The sequence below is a fragment of the Oncorhynchus nerka genome, linkage group LG18 (genome assembly GCF_034236695.1).
Source record: "Oncorhynchus nerka isolate Pitt River linkage group LG18, Oner_Uvic_2.0, whole genome shotgun sequence".
NCBI lineage: Eukaryota > Metazoa > Chordata > Actinopteri > Salmoniformes > Salmonidae > Oncorhynchus > Oncorhynchus nerka.
Window position 1 is genome coordinate 23,198,228 of NC_088413.1, and position 27,083 is coordinate 23,225,310.

Below are 27,083 nucleotides of genomic sequence, written 5' to 3' on the forward strand. Positions count from 1 at the left end.
AAACTGCACATTTTAGAGTGGTCATTTGTCCCCAGCACAAGGTGCACCTGTGTAATAATCATGGGGTTTAATAGGCTTCTTAATATACCAAACCTGTCAGGTGGATTGATTATCTTGGTAAAGAAGAAATTAGCACTAAGAGGGATAAAACAAATTTGTGAGAAAGATTTTGTTCAAATGGAACATTTCTGGGATCTTTTATTTCATTTTATGAAACATAGGATCATCACTTTACATTTTGCATTAACATTTTTGTTCAGTGTATTTGCCGCCATCTTTTCGAGGTCTGATCTCCTGTCATTGATCAAGACAGGTGGGTGTCATTCAAAGCGACTCTTGATTTCTGAGTCAGGCTCATGACATGTAGCACTTTAGGGTGGACCGTCTGTGGGGTGGACACCCATCTGTCTTAACCATGGAAGTGTAGAAGACACTAGTGCCTTCCAAGTTGAGAATTAGGTATCGCCTAGTAAAGGCTTGTTGAAAAATGGTCCCCTATTCAATATCCAAAGCCATGACCCTGTTCATGGGAGGATAATCATTCACATTACAAGTTATTTCAATAGCTGAATCATAGTGTAACATGAAGAATAATGACTGACTACTGAAAGTCTGGTGGAGATGTACACGTTTCACCATCTTCACCTTTTATATCCTTGTGTGCTACACAGTATAAGGCACCGGTGTGTAAAGGTTAACCAGTTTAACAAAACGGCTTGGGCAACATGGACAATGAACACTGAAAGAGACAAGGATGAAAATTAACAAGCTGTTGATCAGCCAGCAAATAGAGTTACAAAGCAGAGTTAGAGATTCTAATTGTATCTTGGCTGTATGGACAGGAGTTTCCTTTTGGCTCTCACACCATTGAGTGGGTTCAAGCTACACTGCTAATAAATCAGGAACGTCACATGCAGTTCTCTCTCAGCAGCAAGGCACTATGGGAAGTGATGTCTGTAGGTGTTGTCCATTTGGTAGTTTACTCTCAATGCTCCCTTTTTAGAGGGGGGAAGGTAGCTGAAATAAGTTCACCTTAAGGTCACCTGTCTCTATGGGAACCATACACCACACCTACTGCTGGTTAGCTGGAAAATGGAAGGCCACATACTGAGTCCAGGAAGCAAATACAGTAGATTCCTGTTTTGCATGCAAGGTTCGGTTTTTGCCAATAACAGGAAGGGACTTGAGGTACAAACATTCAGTTATACAAGGGTGAAGAACCCAACTAAATACTTAGATAAAAAGGAATCAGCTAGTGGCATTCACAACAACACAGAAGTAGAAACATTTAACTTCTCATCTTGGCTGCATGTGGCTATTAAAAAGAAAAAGTGGACTGAACCGCAATAGAGTAAAGTGCCTGGGTCATAATGATTAGGGCACACCATAAGATACATGTTTTAAAACAGGTTTCCATTTGGTGCCTAATAAATACGACCGACTCATTTTACAGGGCCACACTGTTCTCCACATTGTTGGGATTCAGGTAGGTATATGACAGGGGCAAAGAGACATTCCTGCCTTGGATTTCAAAGTTGTATTTCTTCAGCACATTTTGAGTTTCGTGAATCAGTTCCAGAGGGGTCTTCTCACTGAAGTGATCCTGATAGCCATTTCCAAGAGCGACCTAAGGAGGCAAGAGAGTTGATGAAATTTGAAATAACATGGAAACTGTTGTTTCATGAACCACTGAGTATATTTTAATTATGACTACTAAGGAAACGATTCGATTGGGATTGTCATGAAATGTTTTAAAGTCATAGAATATACTTTAATACAGTTTCTCTCATATACTCACATAGTCAGTGGACTGCCTGCTCAGAAGGTACAGCGCTGCCATGCCATTAACGGTGGTATTGATGTCAGGGAAGGTCTTCAGCATGGTGCTCTCAGTACACTGCCCCTTAGTGGTGGGAGGTGGTTGTTGCAGAGCGTTTGGGAAGTTGGGCATCCAGCCCCCAAAATCAAACTGGAATGACAATGGTGAAATAGATCAAACTACTTTGCTTTTCCAATATAATACATCAGAAACACGGCAAACTAAAATCACACAATTGGTTTCATCACCTGTCCATTGCTGACTGCAGCATGTTGGACAGACACTGTGAAGATCACCATGGTGAGAAACTTGACCAGCTCTGTCACTGAACTGAAAGACTGAGGGATTCCTGCATGGAGAAGGTACAGTAAACCACTTCATTCAGACACTGTATTGACATTTTGCTAATTATCCGGGATATAGTTTTGGAATGTTAACCATGAAAGGGAAGTTGACCTAAAAGTGATTCCATACATTGAAACTAATTTGATGGAGTTTGCCCGCTCTCCCTCTCCCTCACTCTCCCTGTAGTGCCGAACGCAGACAGCTGCAAAAACTAGTCACACGATACATTATGTATCGTTGTACACTGCTCGCTTTGCTTCTTTGTCAGTGAATGAGTCAATCAGAAATCTATGAATTGTGGACAAAAGTATTTTAACATGGACATTGTAGATACTTTCACCAGCTAGCACAAGGATGAAGGACTCATCTGGACAGCTGGTAAGAGCTAGCTACTATCTTTTTCTGAGAGATTTAGAGGATTACTGCAGTTTTTATCACCTTTGCAAAAATGTTTAAGCTTATTTGCCAACGTTTTGCTACTTTCTTGGAACGTGTCTGAAACAGAATCTCTGAACAACAGTAGCCCTGAACCTCTAGCTAATGCTAAACTAGCTGGATCATTAGACAATGTTAATCAAGCTGGACCTTTGGACAATGCTATTTACTTTGTAGCCCCCATCACTTCTCATGGGGGGCTACAAAAAAGATCTAACTACCACCAGCTTTTCAGGGAGATGGCACTTGGGTTGTTTGCTTGCTGGTCTTGTCGCTTTGAAGTGGCTGTGCAGGCAATGTACAATCTGCCAGATATGGAGTTGGGCCTGTGCTAGCCTCAGTATTGCCCACCTAGCTGATTCAGCACTCTTATACTGGGACAGCCTTTCGCTAATGGTTCAGAAGACCTACTCTGTTGTCAAGACCAAACTCAAGGAAGCCCTTGGCCCCAAGCACTCTCTTTCAGACACATGTAAATGCTTGCCCTAGGAAGCCTGGTGAGAGCTTGGATGTGTACATTGCTGACATCACTCGTTGGTTCTGGAGGCCTTCCCCGACTATTACCACAAGGCACAGGAATGGGTGAAGTTTCACCACTGCGGCCGGATTGGACCCAGCCTTGCAGGCGAAGATTCATGGAGCGGAGGACATCGGTGATGCCCAGCTCGTCGCATGTTTCTTTGAAAGAACTTGTGCAGCTCTCCAACTACATGCTGCATACCCGCCAGTGGCACAGACCCCAGACTAGGTTGCTATGTTTCGTTCTAATGACACAGATGAGAAGCTCCTTCATGCTGACTCTCACTGTGAATAGCCTGAAGAGTGAAGTACACCAGCTACAGGTGGGAAACCAGAACCTCACACAGTGTTTTGGCTTCTGGGCCGACAGGATCTCCACCCCATCCAATGATGCTGCCAGAAGAGCACTCGGCTTTTCACCAGACCATCAAACTCAACATCTATCATGAGCCTACTACTCACCTGAATGCCGTGGCCCAGAGTGTCACCGTCTGTAATTTATTGCCTCTCCAGAGTACTGCCAAGGCCAACATGATTGGAGCTCTGATGGTGGAAGCTGTCACTACTACTCTCTAGACTACCCACCAAGAGTTCACTACCCAGACTACAGGCACCAGTCTAATGCAAGGGACAGATGACACAACAGCCCGAGTCCACCTCCAAGGATAGAGGGATATGTGAGCCCTCATTACAGGCACAGTGTACACTTCCAGTCCCCTGACAGACATTAGGCAGTCTAACGTGTCTGGTTCCACACAGCAGGGAAACGATCACTAGATGTTTGTTAAGGAGCAAACTTCAGCCAGTGCACCAGAGCTCCCTGTTGACACCCCACGATTCAAAAACGAAAGTGACAAGACGGCTTCCACAGAGGGTGTTTCAGCTAACATACTTGCCATCTTTGAGGGAATTGAAGTGTCTGCTCTTCACAGGATCGACCATTTCCATCATCAGTGAGGATTTCAGAACTTCACATCCAGCTCTGAAAAAGCGCCCCATGAAGACATCCTTTGCTTGCTCTGTCAATGGACAATGTTTGAACAATGTTTGGACATTCCCTGGACTTTGTCAGTATGCATTTCAGTATGCATGTACTTGGATGATGTCCTCATCTACATCCTTTCCTTCGAGGAACACCTGCAGCACCTGGAAGAAATCCTCTCCCGATTCCAAGCCAGCGGCCTGAAGCTGAACCCTGCCAAGTGTCGTCTCACCCAAGACCAGGTACTATTCCTAGAACACATTGTGTCCAAAGATGGAATTCAGACAGAACCAAGTAACGTGCAAAATGTGAAGGACTGGCCTACTCACACATCCACAGAAGTGAGAGCCCTCCTGGGACTCTGTGGATATTACCATATAATTTATCAAGAGCTTTGCACACCATGCTGTACTGCTAAATATGCTGACTGAAAATAATGTTCCATTCTAGTGGACTTAAGCATGCCAAGATGCATTCTCCTACCTGAAACACTCTTTGTCAAGGCCTCCCATAGTTGTCTTCCCAGACTTCATGCAGCCATTCTACCTTTACACAGACGCATCCTGCTCTGCGGTGAGCGCTGTGCTTGCCCAAAAAGAGGAAAGGCGTGAGACTGCTGTTGCTTATGCTAACTATGTACAAGAAGCTTTTACAGAATAAAAATATTCTAAGACCTGCTTGCAATACGGCACTAAAGTCATACTGTCCTGAATACAAAGTGTTATGTTTAGGGCAAATCCAATACAACACAAACTGAGTACCACTCTTCATATTTTCAAGCATAGTGGTGGCAACATCATGATATGGGTATGCTTGTAATTGTTAAGGAAAGGGGGAGTTTTTACAGAATGGACATAAGCACATGCAAAATCCTAGAAGAAAACCTGGTTCAGTCTGCTTTCCACCAGACACTGGGAGATGAATTTACCTTTCAGCAGGACAATAACCTAAAACACAAGGCCAAATCTACACTGAAGTTGCTTACCAAGAAGACTGTGAATGTTCCTAAGTGGCCGAGTGTTTTAATTTGCTATGGCAAGACCTGAAAATGGTTGTCTAGCAATGATCAATAAAAAATGTGAGCTTTTATTTAACTAGGCAAGTCAGTTAAGAACAAATTCTTATTTACAATGACAGCCTAGGAACAGTGGGTTAACTGTCTTACTGAGAGGCAGAACAACAGATGTTACCTTGTCAGCTCAGAGATTTGATCTGGCAACCGTTCAGTTACTGGACCAACGCTCTAACCACTAGGCTACCTGCCGTCTGACGAGCTTGAAGAATTTGGAAAAGAATAATGGGCAAATATTGTACAATCTAGGTGTGCAAAGCCCTTACAGACTTGCCCAGAAAGACTCACATCTGTAATTGTTGCCAAAGGTTATTCTAACATGTATTGACTCAGGGGTATGAATATGTTTGTAAAGTAGATATTTCATTTTAAATAAATTTGCACAAAAAAAATGAAAACATTTTCACATTGTCATCATGGGGTATTGTGTTTAGATGGGTGAGAAAATAATAATATTTCATCCATTTTGATTTCAGGCTGTAGCACAACAAAAAGTGGAATAAGCCAAGAGGTATGAATACTTTCTGAAGGCACTTTATGTGCTTGTGGTGCAGGATTACTTTTCAAAGTACGTCAACCTCTGTGCCATGAAAGACCAGGGTCAAGTACCTGTTGGACCAATCTAACAAGACCCAAGTGATCCACTAAAAATGTTTAAGACCGTACACCTCACCTGTACCCCGACCTGGAACGAATGAGCCTGTGGAACACTTCCTCGACCTCTGACCCTGACAGTCTTGTCAGGTGCCTTACCCTTCATATCCTCAAGGCCCTGTGAGACATGGGAACACTACTTACCTGAGATGTCCCTTGATCCCCCTCACCAGGCCCCTTGTTAGGACCTCTCTTGGCCACCTGACCCCTCAGTAGACCAGATGTCTACACCTCAACCAGCAGTACTGGAGCAAAGTTCGTCTGAGCACCCAGATTGCCGCCGAGTTAGTCTCTTAAGTGACAGGGGAGTCTATGTACTGAAGTGAGAAGTCTATAGATCTATGGACCTCCAGCAGTATTATTTTTTTCTTATCGAATGTAGAAATGGGGATGTTTCTCTCGGGGGCGGGGGGAAGAAATGTAAGATTATTGTATGAGAGTTATTTTCTAAGCCACTGTTGTTAGTCCTACAGTGTGGTGAATTGGAATGGTAATTGATTATCTACCTCGCAACTACTTTGCGCTCATCCATCCACCATTGACAGAACCATCCAATTCCATTAGTTTGTGTAACTATGTTTCCATCCACAGCTTTTATGTAAGTCACACTGTATAAAAAACGTAATGACAGCTGTGATGGAAACAGGACGTTTCAGTACAATTACAATAAATCGACATTGTGGAATATTTTTGTGTCGGTCAAATTAATTATGCAAAAAAATGTCAGTGGAAATATCTTTTGTGAAAATATTCATATAATAACCATCATATCCAAGAAAACTTGGAGTCACGCAATGATATGTGTGATCCACTACCACATGGTTATTGTGGGAAGTTTATAGAGCTGCAACAGGCCTGGCCTCGCTTTCCGTGGTTATGCTTCCAGGAACTGACACCGCCACTCATTTTTATCATACACATTTCAGCAACATGCTACAGATTAAATCAATTATGATGAACTTCCCAGGGTGGTGAAAGTGCACGGTGATGAGCTTGATGCTACTTTCCAAGAAATATCGAGGGGTTTATTCTGGTGACATGATGATAGATGCTTGACTACCGTTTGACAGATAAAAATCCATAAAAATCCATAATGTAGACTACCCCCATCCTCACTGTACCTGCCAGCTGTTGGCTAGAGCACACGTGCCAAGACCAGAGCAGGCACATTTGCTATTTAACGCAACAGTTTGTGACAAAAGAATGTGATGGAAACACATTGGAAACACATTGAACTTGAGATTTAAAAAAATATATAAAAGTTTGTGAAAAAGTACATTTTGTCATCATGCACTGATTTGTATTGCGGATACAAGTCCATTTGGTGGAAACACCACTGGTGGGAAAATTTGAAAAAAGATTTTAGAATATTCACATGAAAATCTGATGCCAATTGGTTTCAAACCTACAGTAGATACTGTATGGAATCACTTGGAATTTTCTGGATATTACGTTTCTGAATATTACGTATTATAGAAACAATCATCAACAAATCAGATCTGTACATTTGTATTGCACTGATGTAGTCGTATGATTAAGAGTTGAGAAAGAGCTAGTGTGTCTTTTAAATGAGAAAAGTGTAACCTGTGCTGGTTTCTGCCAGGAACCCATGGAAGAAGATCTCCTTGATCCAGTTCTGCAGTTCACAGTCCTTCTGGACGTCTGAGTCACAGGTGTAGTAGTGACCAATCACATTGTGAACAAACCTATACAAAACCACAGGACAACATCAGGTATTAGCAAAACACTAAGACAAAACACAGGACTGTTCCAGCAGTTAGGTGCCTTGTGAGTAGGGTAACTTGGTTATTTTTATTTCACCTAATTTTAACATTGTCATAAAGAGCACATGTTAAACTTAATTAAAAAAAATATATCAGAGGTTAAATAAAAAAATAAAAAAATAATAGTAAGTGCCTATTAAGTGACAAGCAAAGTAACAGGGTTGACCGTAAGTGTTTTGACGATTTTATCTTAAATCAGCCATAAATCTCATGGTGACAGGGAATGGAAGCTTGTTCTATGCAACAGGGAGGGGCAATTACATTTTTATTTAACTTTGCACAGACGACAGCACAAAGGGCAAGAAGGTAGAGACAACAATGCATCACGCAAAGCAGCCACGACTGTCAGTAAGTGTCCATGATTGAGACTTTGAATGATGAGATGGAGATATAACTGTCCTGTTTGAGTGTTTGTTGCAGCATGTTGCGGTCGCTAGCTGCAGCGAACTGAAAAGACGTGCGACCCAGGAATGGAAGCTTCATTTAAAAATACAAATAATTGTGATAACATTTATGGCCTGTCTGTCTATGGGTAACTGGGTTGAAGTGTTATGCTTTTGACATCTAGTCACATTGTTATGATTTGACTAGATGTTCAGTGTTTCTTTACGAAAAAAATAGTTAACAAAAAATTGGTTCACCATTTTAAAAAGAGTTCAGTTCACAACAGGATTGGTCTTAAAATTAGGAACAGTTTTTTAAACTTAATTAATCACTAATCATGTGAAATATATAATAATCTTCAGAAATGACTTTATCAAAGCAACAAAATAACTAAAGCTTTAAAATGGTGAAAAGTTGTAGAAATGTTGAGGTTAAGTGGGTTAAAATCTTCCTAGAAGTCACAGAGGGACATGTTAAAATGCAGAATTTTTTCACGTTAACAACACTTTGTTGAATGTATCGAATTTTCCATGAGGTCTATTTAATATAGCTTTAATATAAAATACTTAAAAAATATCAAAGGTACACAAAAGACACTCATTTCATGGAATGACCCAGCACCGATATTATGGGCTACATTGTCATAGTGCAAAAGAGCACAAATCTTTGCAAAAAAGACCGTAAACCTCATTATAATCTGGCAGCATGATTTACTTTGGAGGAATGAGTAGACTACAGATTAGTAAACTGAGCAAAAATGTAGCTGCATGAACTAGCCTCCTTATAATGCACAAATCTAATTGTGCTGTCAAATTGACAGATCTTGGATTTTTTTCACCACAAAACTCAAGAGACCTGTACACAAACTACCTGTGAACGATGTCCCACAACCTGAGTCCATCATCCCTGTAGAGGAAGTTGGGGATTGACTCCAGACCACGTGCTGTGATGTCCTCCGGCATACAGAGGGAGCTGTAGGTCAATGAGGCCACAGCTTTCTTCAGGAACTCCACCATCCCTGGACCTCCGACACTGGCATTCTTCAAGATGGGTTAAAGGGATAGTTCACCTTTTTAAAATCATGGCATAATCTATTTCACAGAGCAAAATTTCCACCCTTGTTGAGGGTTTATTTATTTATTTATTGCAAAAATGTGCTGTTTCCATCAAGCCTGTTGGGTAATTCAGCCTCATGATGTTTGGATGGAAACATGGTTTATGTAACCAGTGAGAAAAACCTGTCACTTCTCTCTTTGTGTCATATAATTGGACATGCAGTTGGGTTCTAATGGCGATCAGTGTTTTAAATATCAAACAGGGTTATCAATGACAGAACTTGTTAATGACAGACGCCAGGGCAGCTCTGTGGTTTAAGCGACAAAGGCAGGTTGCCTGATATCACAAAAATGATGCACACGCATAGATGGGGCAGATGACTGTGTGTTATGAGTCTGAACGGTCAGATAGCTAGCAACAATGACAAGAAGCTACCATGTGGGGAATCACAGGTGGCTTGTTTCAGCTTGTTGCATTTTGTCCTTGATACCATGTCTTGTTTTCAGGTGTTTAAACTTATCACATCTATGCTAATATGGCTATGCTAATATGGATACAATTCTCTATCTAGCCAACAACTGTAACGATATATTTGAGAGACAAGTGCTTATTGTGCAAATGTATTTATGTTTTCAATAAACATTTGGAGACAAAATAGAGTTAAAGTTGTCAATAATCCTTTGGCATTGACAGTTGTTTTGCCCTCAAACTGCGCATGCATCGGTTTTGTTGCTTAACAACCCTCCCGTTTAGGGCTGAGAGGTTCACAGAGATATATCACAACAATGCCTGACACTTCAGCCTGATGATCAATTTACTCTAGGCAACGCCTGACAGTTCAGTCTGATGATCAATTTACTCTACCGCGGTATGTGTCGCTAGGCAACGCCTGACAGTTCAGCCTGATGATCAATTTACTCTACCGCGGTATGTGTCGCTAGGCAACGCCTGACAGATCAGCCTGATGATCAATTTACTCTACCGCGGTATGTGTCGCTAGGCAACGCCTGACAGTTCAGCCTGATGATCAATTTACTCTACCGCGGTATGTGTCGCTAGGCAACGTCTGACACTTCAGCCTGATGATCAATTTACTCTACCGCAGTATGTGTCGCTAGGCAACGCCTGACAGATCAGCCTGATGATCAATTTACTCTACCGCGGTATGTGTCGCTAGGCAACGCCTGACAGATCAGCCTGATGATCAATTTACTCTACCGCGGTATGTGTCGCTATGTGTACATCTCAAAACGATAACCAGCTCAGTGTCAAATGTGTTACAGGCTTTGATTTTCCCATTTATGTTTTGAGGTTGGACTTTCGCACATACAGTATAGCTCATTAGCATGTAGGGCGCACTGATTGGTGTCACCTCATTAGACATTATGTGTTACACCTGTGCTGGTTGCCATCTTGTTAGTGGGGAGGTGTTTCACGGTGCTGGCCCAGGTGCTATTTCAGAATGGGTGGCCCAGTGCTCCAGATGTCTTGAGATATGTGGAGGGTCAACACCTTTAGGTGTGGTGCTCCCTATATGAGTTCTAGAAAAATATTCCTTTGTCTGATTTTCGTTTTGCTCCACCTTTTTGGTTTGCTTCCTGTCTGTAAGTTTGATGTGGGTTTTTCTTTTGTTTGCCTCTTCTTGGGCAAATTTTGTCGGAGCTCATGGTGGGTGTCTTTTAGGTTCCAGTTGTTGTTGCTAGTCAACTTTCAGTGGACACCCCCATGAGTGTCTTTCAGAAGCTCTCCTAAAACCCCACCTGTTTTGTTTTGGTCGTTGGTCAGTGACTCTGTTAGTTCCCCCTTCTCTTTGAGTGACATTTTTGCTGGGGCACGTAACAAAAGTTACGATTGTATAATCGTATAGCGTTTAGAAGGCCTTATTTTAGATGTACTTCACGTTGTTTAATCCGAACAGTTTTTAAATAAGTTAGCGGGTAATTTTGGAACGTCCAGAATAATCATTTTTGGAGAATGTAACAATGCTAGTGGAAATGGATTGTATCAGCGGTGCATTTATAAGCATGCGGAAAGCAGGGTGCTTATTTTTTAACACAGAGCTCTCTTACGCTTTTGAATCAGTTTCCACTAGCATTGTGACATTCCATATGTATTAACGTATTATAGAACATTATAAGAATGGAATAGGCAGTACCTCTGTGAACAGCCCATTCTCTGATATGAGGGCCTGTCTAGCTAGAGTGTTGATCTGCAGAGTGTAGCGGAAGTGAGAGATCAGGAGCTATGGAGAAAGATGGAACGATGATACATGAAATTCACACCTAAAAATGCTATGTATTATACTGAACTACAAACAACCTACTGCTTCTTTCAATTACAAAAAATACATACATTGAATACATTTATTTCCAAATACTTCAGGTTCTCTTAATCATGTTAAAAGTATTGAGTTAATAGGAAAATGAAAACTCACACAACTGTAGTGTTATAACAGTTGAAAACATACTCAGTGTCTGCGTGCACAGCAGTAGGTATGTACCTTGTAGATGGGATGCACCATTGGTAGGTTGCGCAGTGTCGACACGGCGAACACCTCAGCCAGCAGGTGAGTCCTCAGCAGGTGAAAGTTCAGCTCGTGTTCAGCGAAGTCAGCGCTCCTCACAAAGATCTTGGCCAGGAGCCAGTCATACTCAGAGTCAGTAGGAAGGAAGATGGGGTTGTCTTCTCCAGGCTCCTGCTTCAGCTGTGAAAGGAAGCAGAACAATCATGGCTTGCTTCATTAATTGAGAATGTGTATATTGTTACAATTTAAAGACATACGGAAGTTTTAATAGTTGTTTTCTTAAAACGAGTGTTGCCTGTATGGTTCATGCAGACAGAGGATATAACATCAATCATGAAACCCCCAAATCCTTAGTTTTAGGCTAACAGTATATGCTTTTGCTCATGCTTTTTGCTTTCTGGTTAGTTTATTAGTTCATTTCTGGGCAATATTTATGTCCATTTATGGGACTCCTTTTGGTTCAATAGTACTCCCAGTGGCAAACATTCTGTTAAGATGATTTAATTTGGGTTTCGGAAGTAAAGATCTCATTCTTATGTGAGATGTACCTGGATTGCGATGGGAATGAGCTTATCTTCTGGGGTCACATAGAGCAAGCAGAGAGGAGCAGCCAAGAAGTGCTGTTTCCCGTGGATCACGTTTGCTGTCACTCCATGTAGACGCTTGTAGTCAACCAGGAAGATGTTGCCTTTCTGTTTAGGTTAGGACATTAATGAGTTGGGGAGGCAGATGTTGCCAACAACACCACCATGCCAAAGGAAGTGTACTGACACAATGTACAACATATTGTACTGTACCACACACAATTTCCCGAGGAAGAAACCACTAGAGCAATAACAGAACGATGAATGACATACATTACTCCATTTTTACAAACCTGAATTTCTGCTTCAAGGTTTTTTCCGAAAAGGGAAGCCTTCACCATGTCTTCTGTGACGGGGAAGTTCTCTGGAAGCTTGGAGCAGTGATGGATCATCATGGGGTTGAGGCCGTTCAGAAGCTGGTACCCAAAAAACGTGTCCTCCTTCCAGTTCTTTTCGACATATTCTAGAAAAAAACAAAAATTTATCATGTGTAAAATGAAACTTTGTGCAAAATAATAATGAGATGCTAATGATTCCAGTGAGCTATTTGAATGCTGCCTTTTTTAAAGACTGAGACCAACTTACCATAGACGTCAGTCTTGTGTCCATTGAAAACATGACTGAGTTCATCTAGGCTCTTCCATTGTTTCTTGTTGGTGGAGTGGGTTTCTAGTTTGAGTGACAACAATCTGCCAGGATAGAGGAGGAACGACTTCAACATGAGAAAGATGGTGCAGTTGATTAGAGAATGGTGCTAACAATGCCAGGATGTCCCCCAGGGCTCTGTGCTAGGTCCACTACTCTTCAACATCCTCCCCTAGGGTGATCGACTCATTCACAGGCCACATATCCTTAATATTATGTGTCAATCGGCATTTGATTTGGTGAAAAGTTCAGCTATTTGGTTATAATGTCTGCTAAATGGTTAATGGGCTTGTTATTTGATACGATTTCATGCATGATTTGAGTGGCTAAAAACTAATTTAGGAGTTTTTAATTCATTTAGGAAAACCTTGCCTGAGGGTGTTATTACTGGCATCATTCCTATAATCCACGTTCCACCACAAACCTGATGGCCACATTCCCAACATCTCATAATATCACAATTACCTGAACTGTTGTAGGACAATCACATCTAATCTCACCGTAAAGGAAGTATTTTTAAAGGTGTGTTGGGGATATGCCAATAGAGATGAATAAATATCTAATTCATTTCCTGGTGCTGCCTCTTATGGTTCTCAACCTGGTTTCCATGTTCCCCTGGGGATACTTGGCCTATACTCAGGTGGTACTTGCGAAGACTCACAAGAGCATAGGCCTACAGGTAAAATGCACACGAGGCGGTATACTTCAGGGGTACTCTGGGAAGAGCAAAATGTGACTGTTTTACAGTAAGCAAAACCATTTTGAAAAACAGTGCTCCAACTTACGCTTCGACTACTGTGAACTTGAACTCCAAGTCCTTGGTGAAAGAGAAGCGGACCTCAGCAGGAAGATCAGAAGCGCTGTCACATTCCATTATTTGGGGTAGACCCTCGGCATATATACTCCAGCTGAAGGGAACAGACATGGTAAATCAAGACGGGATACACAGCCTGTCATTCACCATTACATACAAAATGGTAGCTTAGGTGACTTCACATGAATGTATCTGTGTTTAAGAGTTATTTGTTTCTTTGCAGTTTAGAGTTGATAGTTTAGAAAAAATGATGTGTCATTCCACAAATGCTACAACTATACACTACCGTTTTTAATACATTGTGGACCACTCAAATTGAGTTGAGACACTAAAAACAATCATAGTCAAACATGGTACAGTAGAGGTGTGATCTATACTACATTACATCTGTACGCATAAACATCTGTACAGAAATACCAAACATGGTACAGTAGAGGTGTGATCTATACTACATTACATCTGTACGCATAAACATCTGTACAGAAATACCAAACATGGTACAGTAGAGGTGTGATCTATACTACATTACATCTGTACGCATAAACATCTGTACAGAAATACCAAACATGGTACAGTAGAGGTGTGATCTATACTACATTACATCTGTACGCATAAACAAAAATCTGTACATAAATGGACAAATAGGCACTTATAAAGAAGTCTCCATTGGAGGATAAGTCGCATTTACATAATTGTTACTTGAAGATGTCGTAATTTATTATTTTCATCTAGACTGTTAAAATAATATTTTTGACTGGACAGCTGAGAAAACACATCCTCTCGAATGTTGTTGTGTAACCCACAGTGAAGCAAGACATGAGCATCTGTTTCAATGGAACCATTGTAAAAACAAAACAAGTACATAGATGTTTAAGGGAGTGTTTGTTTGTGTATCGACCAGTCTCAACAGCGAGAGGGGTCACTCCACATAAAACATGTGCAAGAGAGCTTCGATATTGCTGGGATAAAACTGTACGTACATAGGGCTCAGTCCCAAACAAGGCTACTATAGTTCTTTGTTTTTATTTTTTATATTTAAACAAAGAAATAATAATAACCTGTTTAGTTTCAATTCATTTTCAGGCTTGATTTTCTAGTTTAGATTCTGTTTTCATTTGATTAAAAACATTTCTATTTCATTTTTATATTATTTTGGTTTTAGTTTTTGTGTAAGGGACAGAAAGTAGCCTAGGCGTGGGAGGCTAGAAGACATTTATGTGTTGTTGGACTATAGTTTGAGTGTTTTTGGGGGATTTCACTTCTTGCCACTGGGGGGCAGTTCTAAATAAGGTGATGGGTCAGGTCATAGTCTCGGTTATATTTAAATTATGAAGTCAATCTCAATGTGACTTGTCCATGTTAACAGCAATCCAATGCTTTTATTTAACCTTAGTAGTCAAAACCACATTTTATTGGACACATGCACATATTTAGCAGATGTTATCGCGGGTGTAGTGAAATGCTTGTGTTCCTAGCTCCAACAGTGCAGTAGTATCTAACAATTCACAATAATACACACATCTAAAAGTAAAAGAATGGAATTAAGAAATATATCAATATTAGGACGAGCAATGTCGGAGTTGCATTGACTAAAATACAGTAGAAGAGAATACAATATATACATGAGATGAGTAAAGCAATATGTCAACATTATTAAACTGACTACCGTAAGAAGAATAAAGTACCTTTACCTGACAGAAAGAGGGGAAAAAACATCAAATTAAGTCATTGCACATGTGTCAGCTACTAATAGCTAGTAAAAGTGGTGCACTAGCTGCCTATTTGAAACGTCGCCATTTTCCTGGCAGAATTTACCCATCCGATTCAGAACTTTTAAAAGCCATTTCGATTTTTGCCCAAAGTTTAGTAGAAAAACAAACTACAACTGAACATAATTTGATGATTTTTGTTTTAGTTTGTTTTAGAGGCAAAGATAATAGTTTCAGTATAGTTTTACAAACTGATTTCTTAATCATTTTATTTCAGTTTAGGAAATAGTTTTTTCATGATTCATTTTTGTTTCAGTTTTAGTTTACTATAATAACTTTGGTCCCAACAGTGTGTTTAAAAAGACAGTAGGTGCACATTTTGTTACTTTCGTGTTTGTACCACTTAAGTTCATTGCTCTCTAAAAGTGCTGATTCAAAAGCATTTGGATGTTGTTTTGAATTGTTTCTGCATCTTTAGAGTTGAGTTTCAAGATCTCAGAACCAGCCTCTCACCGGTACACCTTTTGCCGACTCTGCAGCTCCTTCTTTCTCTCTTCTATGGCCTCTGGCCAGGTCTCATTGAATATCAGTTTACCTTATCAACAAAATGCCATAAAGAGTGATTATTTTCATGTTTTAGGGGGATTGATCAACATCTTAAACCATTTAAAGTATATCCACCATTATTCCATAAAAATGGCCCGTTTGACACATTTCATAATAAACTACAAATGACATTCAGCGAGCTGATGTGTAATAGGCACAGCAGGTCTACTCAGAACTTAACCTAGACAATGATCTATATACCAACATACTGACCAGTGGCCTCTCTGAACATCAGCCGCTCATTGCCTGAGATCCAGTGGTAACAGGGGAAGTTGACTGTGTCTCCCTCTGGTGTGGTCACCACTACTTTAGAGCAGAACCAGTCATCGTTGAGGAAGCAGAATGGGAGGTACGGCTCTGATTCCAGCACCACAAACTCCAGATGGCCCAGGGAGGAAGGACAGAACACATCAAGCTCAATCACCTACAGAGAGATAGATGACATGTTAGACTGATCCCAGCAAACAAACAACTTTCTCTCAACGTTGACTAAGTTGAGCCTGTTTGTTTAGTTGTTTTTCAATGTATTTATTTTTTATTTCACATTTATTTAACCAGGTAGGTTAGTTGAGAACAATTTCTCATTTACAACTGTGACCTGGCCAAGATAAAGCAAAGCAGTGCGACAAAACGAACACAGAGTTATACATGGGATAAACAAAAGTACAGTCAATAACACAATAGAAAAATCTGTATACAGTGTGTGCAAATGAAGTAAGGAGGTAAGGCAATAAATAGGCCATAGTGGCAAAGTAATTAGAATTTAGCAATTAACACTGGAGTGATAGATGTGCAGATGAGGATGTGCAAGTAGAAATACTGGTGTGCAAAAGAGCAGAAAAACAAAAACAAATATGGGGATGTGGTAGGTAGTTGGCTGGATGGGCAATTTACCGATGGGCTGTGTACAGCTGCAGCGATCGGTAAGCTGCTCTGACAGCTGATGCTTAAAGTTAGTGAGGGAGATATAAGACTCCAACTTCAGTGCTTTTTGCAATTCGTTCCAGCAGAGAACTGGAAGGAAAGGCTGCCAAAGGAGGTGTTGGCTTTGGGGAGGACCAGTGAAATATTCCTGCTGGAGCGCGTGCAACAGGTGGGTGTTGCTATGGTTACCAGTGAGCTGAGATAAGGGGGAGCTTTACCTAGCAAAGACTTATAGATAACCTGGAGCCAATGGGTTTGGCGACGAATATGTAGCGAGGACCAGCCAACGAGAGCGTACAGGTTGCAGTGGTGGGTAGTAGATGGGGCTTTGGTGACAAAAACGGATGGCACTGTGATAGACTGCATCCAGTTTTCTGAGTAGAGTGTTGGAGGCTATTTTGTAAATGACGTCGCTGAAGTCAAGGATCGGTAGGATAGTCAGTTTTACAAGGGTATGTTTGGCAGCATGAGTGAAGGATGCTTTGTTGCGAAATAGGAAGCTGGTTCTAGATTTCATTTTGGATTGGAGATGCTTAATATGAGTCTGGAAGGAGAGTTTACAGTCTAGCCAGACACCTAAGTATTTATAGTAGTCCACATATTCTAAGTCAGAACCGTCCAGAGTAGTGATGCTAGTCGGGAAGGCAGTTAGCGAACGGTTGAAGAGCATGCATTTAGTTTTACTAGCATTTAAGAGCAGTTGGAGGCCACAGAAGGGGTGTTGTATGGCATTGAAGCTCGTCTGGAGGTTTGTTCAATTCCAGAATGTAGCTTTAATTTGGCATTTGGAACAGTACAGAGGGTTTAATACTTTGTTCACTAGGTACAGACCACACCTTCAACATAGTTTTACAGATTATATTGTAAGGGAATGGGTAGTATGTGGAGGATGAGGGTTGCAGTAGGTATCTCAGAGGGGAGTGAGGCCTAAGAGGCTTTTATAAATAACCATCAACCAGTGGGCCTTGCGCCGGGTATACAGAGATTTCCAGTTTACAGAGGAGTTTAGAGTGCAGTGACTTGTCCTATAAGGAGCATTGGTGGAAGTCTGATGGCCGAATGGTAAAGAATATCTAGCGGCTTGAGAACACCCTTACCTAACAATCTATAAATGATGTCTCCGTAATCTAGCATGGGTAGGATGGTCATCGGAATTAGGGTTAGTTTGGCAGCTGGGGTGAAAGAAGAGATTACGATAGAGGAAACCGAGTCTAGATTTAACCTTAGCCTGCAGCTTGGATATGTGCTGAGAGAAGGACAGTGTACTGTCTAAACATACTCCCAAGTACTTGTATGAGGTGACTACCTCAAGCTCTAAACCCTCAGAGATGGTAATCAATGACACATTCATAACCTGAGCGGAAACCAGATTGCATACCAGAGAGAATACTACAAGTGTTTCCAACACTTTTTATAACAGTTAGGATCAGCATGAGCTCCCAATTTAAATAAAGGAAGCACTGTGGCTGCCTTCCAAGCGTCTATGGCAAATCCGGACAAGTCATTTAACTGAGCAGCCGTGAAACAGTGATCACTAAGGTTATTACAGAAAACACCAGTATGATACTGCGATGGACATTTTTATAATGTAAAGAGAGAGCCTTAAAAATGTTCATCTTGTCTTAGTGTCATAAATCATCCTTGGTTCCTGCCTGTGCTTGGTAAAGATATGAGGTGGGGCGACATGACCCCGTCCTTAGGACCATCTGGCTGAATGCCCAGAATAAGTTATTTCAGTTAAGATAGGAGACTGTGCCAGACACATGCCAGAACCAACTCTATCAACTATGTAACATGTCTGTATCCAGAATATAAGGGAAGAGAGAGCTCCTAATCGACCATTGTACTTGGTGCATTGAGTTGGTTGGAACCTCTCCAGTGTGCTGGTAATGAAGGATTATTCATTTAATATTGACTTCGACCTCAGGATTATTAGTGAGGATAACATCAAGGAGAGGAGCCTTTTCTGGGTGTTTGGGGTTAGTAATGATCTGAGAGAGATTTAAGGAGTCCTATTGTTTTAAGACTTGGGCCGGTGGTTTAATCATGTCCCCGTTTAGGTCACCTATCATGAGAGAGCTTAGGGCAAGTAGGTTACAGGCCGGTGCTGATGGTGGACAATAACAACCAGCAAAAATCAACAAAGAGCTATTTGAAAGCTTAGCCTAGTGGTTAGAGCGTTGGACTAGTAACCGGAAGGTTGCGAGTTCAAACCCCCGAGCTGACAAGGTACAAATCTGTCGTTCTGCCCCTGAACAGGCAGTTAACCCACTGTTCCCAGGTCGTCATTGAAAATAAGAATGTGTTCTTTAACTGACTTGCCTGGTTAAATAAAGGTAAAATTTAAAAAATTAAAATGCTGAAAACCAGCAAAACCAATTGTAAGACAATCAAGCACTGAAGGTGATCTTTGGTAAAGATTGCCACTCCACCACCACTGGAAGATCTGTCTTTCAGAAAAAGGTTATATCCAGAAAGGTTATCAGTGTTCAGAACAGTCTTTCTTAAACATGTCTCAGTAATGCACATTTCCAGATATCATCCGCAGTAATAAAATCAGGGCATGGCAGAGGACAGGGAGAGCTTTGCAGTGTTGATTTTTATGACATTTGAATGTGTATCAGATGTCAACAAGATCATATTGTACAGCAATTTTATCAGCTAACATGAATACAAAGCCAGCGAGAGACGGTTAGAATAGGATGGGAGGCCCAGAGTTGTGAGTGTTGGAACAAACATTTTCTGTCCCATGGTCGGGTAAACGAGCTGGAGAACGAGTGTTCTTGGTGTAGGGGCGAGGTTGTCCATAGGGCGCTGAAGAGCAGGTGCTCTTAGTGGAGGTACGTGGTTGACTGCAGGTGCTGGAGGAGCGGGTTTCCCCTTGAAGTTGGAGGCATGGTGATTCCATCGTGGAGGAGTGATGGGATAAGGTGGGGATCGGAATTTTGTGTTTGGGAAAGGAGTTCTGTTCGGGGCATCTGGCTTGTGCAGTCACATCCCAAAAAGTCAGGACTCACATATAGTGGTTCAGGAACAGAGGGTATAGGGGGCTTGGGGGAGATCTTGTGGGTTGGATCGGATTTAGCTGTGGTAAATCCTGGAGTCCAGCTGCTTAGGAGTTAAACTATGTGGTCTGGCAGCTCTTGGCGAGAAGCAGTGATCAGCAGAAACCTGTTGTATTCGGCGCATGTGACAACAAAAATTTGATGTGATTTGATTTATGAATGATGGAGGCCACTGTGTTCCTGGGGACCTCCAATGCTGCAGAAATGTTTTGGTACCCTTCCCAGATCTGCACCTCAATACATTCCTGCCTCGGAGCTCTACGGACAATTCCTTCGACCTCATGGCTTGGTTTTTGCACTGACATGCACAGTCAACTGTGGGACCCTACATAGACAGGTGTGTGCCTTTCCAAATCATGTCCAATCAATTGAATTTACCAAAAGGTGGACTCCATTCAAGTTGTAGAAACATCTCAAGGTTGATCAATGGAAACAGGATGCACTTGAGCTCAATTTTGAGTATCACAGAAAAGGGTCTGAATAGTTATGTAATTAAGGAATGTGTTTTTTAAACTTTTATACATTTGTAAAAATGTCCAAACCTGTTTTCAGAAAAATCTAACTGGTCTGAATACTTTCCGATGGCACTGTATATGGAAAAGCACGTTTTAAAATTCCAAACAATTGATTGGAACAGACGACTCTCGGTCTATCAACAGTTTTGGGGGACAGTCCTACTCCACATATACTTCCACACACAGATGGATTGTGGTAATCATTGGGGCAAACCCAAAGAAAATTTGGGGGATGCATGCCAGCAATGCCACTACACAACACAACACTAAACAATACATTCATTGCACTGTAACGGTGACGAACAGTGCCCACAAACCTTTAGGGCCTACATAAAGCTGTCCCAGGAACAAAATCCCCACACCTTGCCACTGCTACACCTGGCTATCAACGGAGCCTTGTCTGGCAGTGAATCAGTTCATTCAGCATCATTTGCTGCCTTTAAAAAAACATAGCTGATATGGCTGACTTGCTTAAATTAATGTGGTTCCTACTGACAATTGAGGTGTGCAAACTATGGCATAAGGGGACTACAAGCAAATAAGAGGCAATCAGATCATTTCGATTAAGACAATGAGTGAGCTAGGATGGATCTAGTCAATAACATTTTGTTCAGCACTTTTGAAATGTACAGCGACAGAATTCAGAACATGGGCCGTTCTTACAGTGTTCTCCCTGTACACCAAGTCAGAACAGTAAGATAAATAAAGGGTGCATATAAGCATACAATGAAAATGTTTACAATATTTGATGAATACATTTCTCTGAAACAGATTAGCAGCTAATGTGCACCACCAAGTCAGAACAGTAGGTGAAATTAAGAGGGCAAAAGAGACTAAATGTGAGGGTGAGGCACATGGGCTTCTAACAGCTTACTACACAACATACACTTAGTATTACTTTCTTAGCTACAGTATACATCTCTCTCTGGCATATTACATCATGTATGGAGCAGCATACAATAAATGTTTTGGACTCTTGTTGTGCTGTGCTCATTTGAACAGGAAGGTTGCGCGGCGGTCCTTCGTGGGCAAATTTTGTCATCAAACGTTGTAAAAGACTGGCATTCTCTGGATTTACTGTGCTTTCAAGACAACTGGGAACTTGGGGAAAAAAACAAGGTCGTACCTCTAGAAAGAGGCCCGAGCTCCCGACTTGGATTACCATTCAAAATGTATTTTTCCAGTCGGAGCTAGTTTTTTCCCAGTTGTCTTGAATTCAATGAAGTCAGATTTCCCAGTTCTGAGTTGAAAGTTGTTTTGAGCACGACAGAAATCATGCTGGATTGACAGCATTGCCAATGTTGAATGTTTATCATTTTAAGCTTGGAAAAGAAAACCATAAAACCGAGAATTGGGACCACACATCAACTCCACCGAATAGCAGGCTAGCGACTGCTTTGTAATGCTTGCAGTTAGCCACTGATTCCTTCCAAACCACACATTGTTCAATTTGCGATTTCCAACTTGATGTGTAATGTTTATGGCCGATGAGCACCGATGCGTTTTGTCGATAATTTCTCTTCATTATTTCTCTTCATATGACAAGGATTAAAAATGATTTGGCAGTAGATTGTCGACTTGATTCATGACTGCTAGCTAAGATTTTGAAAGTATGATGGTGACATGATCAGCTACTGTAGATAATGTGATTTCACGTAATTTTATCTGTGGCCAAAGACTTTGAGCCTTCTTGGATAGGCACTTCTAATGTAACTCTATGGCAGCACTCAATAGGCTTGAATTTTTGAGCTCTACCCTTAGATTTAGTGTGTCCCCATGAATGACAGAACACTGAGCCACTCACAGCGCAACTAGAGAACGTTACCAACCCCTATGCTCTGTATTTTCCGCTGGCTGCCCCACCACCACAGAAAGCACTGAGCTAGGCTGAAACACCTGCATTTTGGAGCTGCCTTAGTCAAGAAAGCAAAAAAATAGGACATTTAAGTATGGAGGCTTTATTAACTCAATAATTTTTTCTTTTATTTTGCATTGTTTTTGCTAACTACACTGCTCAAAAAAATAAAGGGAACACTTAAACAACACAATGTACTCCAAGTCAATCACACTTCTGTGAAATCAAACTGTCCACTTAGGAAGCAACACTGATTGACAATAAATGTCACATGCTGTTGTGCAAATGGAATAGACAACAGGTGGAAATTATAGGCAATTAGCAAGACACCCCCAATAAAGGAGTGGTTCTGCAGGTGGTGACCACAGACCACTTCTCAGTTCCTATGCTTCCTGGCTGATGTTTTGGTCACTTTTGAATGCTGGCGGTGCTTTCACTCTAGTGGTAGCATGAGACGGAGTCTACAACACACACAAGTGGCTCAGGCAGTGCAGCTCATCCAGGATGGCACATCAATGCGAGCTGTGGCAAGAAGGTTTGTTGTGTCTGTCAGCAAACCTAGCATGGAGGCGCTACCAGGAGACAGGCCAGTACATCAGGAGACGTGGAGGAGGCCGTATGAGGGCAACAACCCAGCAGCAGGACCGCTACCTCCGCCTTTGTGCAAGGAGGAGCAGGAGGAGCACTTCCAGAGCCCTGCCCTCCAGCAGGCCAAAAATATGCATGTGTCTGCTCAAATGGTCAGAAACAGACTCCATGAGGGTGGTATGAGGGCCTGACGTCCACAGGTGAGAGTTGTGCTTACAGCCCAACACCGTGCAGGACGTTTGGCATTTGCCAGAGAACACCAAGATTGGCAAATTCGCCACTGGCGCCCTGTGCTCTTCACAGATGAAAGCAGGTTCACACTGAGCACATGTGACAGACGTGACAGAGTCTGGAGACGCCGTGGAGAACGTTCTGCTGCTTGCAACATCCTCCAGCATGACCGGTTTGGCGGTGGGTCAGTCATGGTGTGGGTGGCATTTCTTTGGGGTGCCGCACAGCCTTCCATGTGCTCGCCAGATGTAGCCTGACTGCCATTAGGTACCGAGATGAGATCCTCAGACATCTTGTGAGACCATATGCTGGTGCGGTTGGCCCTGGGTTCCTCCTAATGCAAGACAATGCTAGACCTCATGTGGCTGGAGTGTGTCAGTAGTTCCTGCAAGAGGAAGGCATTGATGCTATGGACTGGCCCGCCCGTTCCCCAGACCTGAATCCAATTGAGCACATCTGGGACATCATGTCTCGCTCCATCCACCAATGCCACGTTGCACCACAGACTGTCCAGGAGTTGGCAGATGCTTTAGTCCAGGTCTGGGAGGAGATCCCTCAGGAGACCATCCGCCACCTCATTAGGAGCATTGCCAGGCATTGTAGGGAGGTCATACAGGCACGTGGAGGCCACACACCCTACTGAGCCTCATTTTGACTTGTTTTAAGGACATTACATCAAAGTTGGATCAGCCTGTAGTGTGGTTTTCCACTTTAATTTTGAGTGTGACTCCAAATCCAGACCTCCATGGGTTGATAAATTTGATTTCCATTGATAATTTTTGTGTGATTTTGTTGTCAGCACATTCAACTATGTAAAGAAAAAGTATTTAATAAGAATACTTCATTCATTCAGATCAAGGATGTGTTATTTTAGTGTTCCCTTTATTTTTTTGAGCAGTGTATTATGTGACACGTACTAATGCCAAAATAACATACAAAAAAGCTAGAATTGATTTAATTGGGGCTCAAAACATGCCCAGGGGGCTCAAAACATGCCCTGAATGTTGATTAATACAACTTTTTGGAGAACTTGGCTGACAGTTTTTGGGATGTACTCTCTCCCCTTGTTCCAACCAGTTTAAACCCCCCTAGTGTCTATGTCTGCGCCCCTGCAGAAATCGAATTAGCATAAACAAAAATCCCCATCAAAATCCATCAGTTTAAAAGATAGAGATCATATTTTGCATGGGCTGCGTCTCAATCCATCGCATCCACCGATGTTCAGCATCTAGGGTGAAAGGTGACAGAGCCTGAGCTGTGTTTGTCAGACCATGAGACACCCCAAAAATCTGTCTTCTCACAAAAATGTCTGTAGCTTCCGAACAGTTTGGCCTGGAAACTATTCTGACCCCTCTATGGAAAGATGAGACTATCACAAACATGTGTTTTGCTCTAGGAAGCCTGCAAGCTTCACAAGACTAGATTAAAGGTAGCGGGGAACCAGTTACAAAAAATGAAAGGAAGTATATATGAAGATAGTTTAGTGCCTAAAATAAGGGGTTAACTAAATGTAAAAATCATATATATAAATAGTTTCTTGACATTTCTTATATCTCTCAGATATAGGACAGACACTTCAGAGCAAACTTCCTTTACATAATCTGTTCATCTATGTATGAAGTTTTCTATGGGCTAAGAGCAGTAAGGCCAAACTCAACGTTTCATCAAATATTTTTGGGTGTATAAAAGGGGTCCTACTATTCTAATAGCTAAATGATCCTGGGTATGATCATCTTCGTGCTTCTACACCTGCATTGCTTGCTGTTTGGGGTTTTAGGCTGGGTTTCTGTACAGCACTTTGAGATATCAGCTGATGTACGAAGGGCTATATAAATACATTTGATTTGATTTGATTTAAACAATTCCACATGTTAGCTTAGTATATGCTAGTCATAAGAATGAAAATGATGTGAATGGATTTAGATTTTGTCACCCAAATGAACAGATGGTCAAAGGAAGGAAAGTTGTGGCAATGGGTTACTCACAGCCCCTCGGCGGTGGCCCCCAATGAATCTACTTTTGGGGAGGCAGATGCGATGGCTTGAATCCATTGTGCCACGGAGATGTATATAGATACTGTTCGTGGTGCCGGCGTGCAGCATTTCTCCAGTGAACACCTCTGCTTTGTAAATAACACTTTTGTCTCTACTACAAAGCAAGTTCAGAAGACAGAAATATGATAAATATATGATACATTCAATATTTCATTTATACTGATGACCAATCCCTTTTGTTTAGCTATTGTGTCAGAATGAGGCCACAGGATGATCCAAAGGGATTGTTACCTTACCTACAACAACAGCACGGGAACATTGTTAATGTGGAAGGCAACCCGTCTGCCTAGGGAGGCAATTACAGCAGGGTTATTCAAATCTTACACTACAAGGGCCAGACTGCTACTGGTTTTCTGTTATATCTGATGATGGATTGCACCCACCTGGTGTCACAGTTCTAAATCAGTTCCTGATTAGAGGGGAAGAATGAAAAATAAAAAGCAGTGGAACTGGCTTCGAGGTCCAGATTTGAATTGAACGGCCATTGGCTGCATTTACACAGGCAGCCAAATTATTATTATCGTTCAACCAATTATTAGCAAAAAAAGCTGATCTGATTAGTCAAAAGACCATTTAGTGATAAAAATATAGAGTAGAAAAATAATCATTCTGAAGCTACATGGATGACACTCAGAGCCACAAATAGTAACTACAAGTATGAAAATGAGTCAACACTTATTGTACGCTATATTCAACATTCAACAGAAAAGTCCAAAGAAAAAGGAACATGGGATCAATCTAGTACATGACAAATAAAGAACTTTATAAATATATCTAGCTCATATAAGATTTCAGCTTTCTTACCCCGATGTGATGCAGTGAATTAGCAGTGAGAAATCAGAGATCCACTGTACTCAGCACCTCAGACATCACGGCTCTTTTATATGGTTTATAGGCGTCTTGTTTGTTCAATCATTCATTAACAGAGAAGAAATGAGGAAACAAAAAATAATTTACTTAGGATTCGTCATAGTTTAGTCTTTCAGCAGACATTGTGTTCGTTACAGCTTACACACATTCAAAGTTAGCTCATATCCTGGTTAAGGTCTTATCAGACGTTTAAGGCCTTTAAAATCAAATCTAAATGTATTTGTCACATGCTTTGTAAACAACAGGTGTAGACAAACAGTGAAATTCTTACTTGCAGCCCTTCCCAACAATGCAGAGAGAAAAATAATAACATGAGGAATAAATACACAATGAGTAATGATAACTTGGCTATATACACGGGGTCCCAGTACCGACTCACTGTGCAGGGGTACAAGGTAATCGAGGTAGATGTGTACAGTACATATACCTGGGGATAAATAAGAATAGATAATAAACAGTAGCAGCAGCGTATGTGACGTGTCAAGAGTTAGTGCAAAAAGGGCCAATGCAGAAAGCTATTTGGTTAACTATTTAACTATCTGGATGAACTATTTTGCAGTCTTATGGCTTAGGGGTAGAAGATGTTCAGGGTCCTGTAGGTTCCAGACTTGGTGCATCGGTACCACTTGCAGTACAGTTAAAGAGAGCACACTATGACTTTGGTGGTTGGGGTCTTTGATAATTGTTTGGGCCTTCCTCTGACACCACCTGGTATAGAGGTTCTGGATACTCACGAGTATCCCTGAATAAACAGAATATTCCTAAATTGCCCAGAGACTGCAGAAATATTTTTTTTGGCTTATAATTTCTGACATTAGGTAGGCTGTTAGTAAACTTGTCTATGATTAGATACACTCAGCTTCTCTTCATGACATTACTTGATGCTCATCTAGAACACTAAATAAAGCCTTGCTCACCAGAATGTCACAAATCAATAGAATTATCATTGCATCATCAACAATCTAGTTCAGTGGTTCAAAACAAATTTGCCCAGGGACCCCACCTAGGCAAACCGGAAACCCAGGGACCCCCATCCTATGTTAACAAAA

At 41.4% G+C, this 27,083-nt stretch overlaps 1 protein-coding gene across 2 annotated transcripts; it reads right to left on the minus strand.

Moving 5' to 3' along the window:
• Nucleotides 1-167: 167 nt before the first annotated feature.
• Nucleotides 168-26,048, minus strand: LOC115120945 (hydroperoxide isomerase ALOXE3-like). Of its 2 annotated transcripts, none has more exons than XM_065003784.1 (16): nucleotides 25,969-26,048; nucleotides 25,401-25,573; nucleotides 25,096-25,258; nucleotides 16,146-16,356; nucleotides 15,840-15,921; nucleotides 13,589-13,711; nucleotides 12,744-12,847; nucleotides 12,452-12,621; nucleotides 12,123-12,266; nucleotides 11,551-11,754; nucleotides 11,206-11,292; nucleotides 8,865-9,034; nucleotides 7,411-7,532; nucleotides 2,068-2,168; nucleotides 1,799-1,969; nucleotides 168-1,627 (listed from the first exon to the last, which is right to left on the minus strand). In XM_065003784.1, the coding sequence occupies exons 2-16, from the start codon at nucleotides 25,421-25,423 to the stop codon at nucleotides 1,448-1,450; spliced, it is 2,055 nt and encodes a 684-aa protein (XP_064859856.1). In that variant the 5' UTR covers nucleotides 25,424-25,573; nucleotides 25,969-26,048; the 3' UTR covers nucleotides 168-1,447. The 2 variants fall into 2 exon arrangements, with proteins under 2 accessions (XP_064859856.1, XP_064859855.1); XM_065003783.1 differs by having other exon boundaries at nucleotides 25,401-25,450; nucleotides 25,969-26,046.
• Between the last annotated feature and the right edge of the window lie 1,035 nt (nucleotides 26,049-27,083).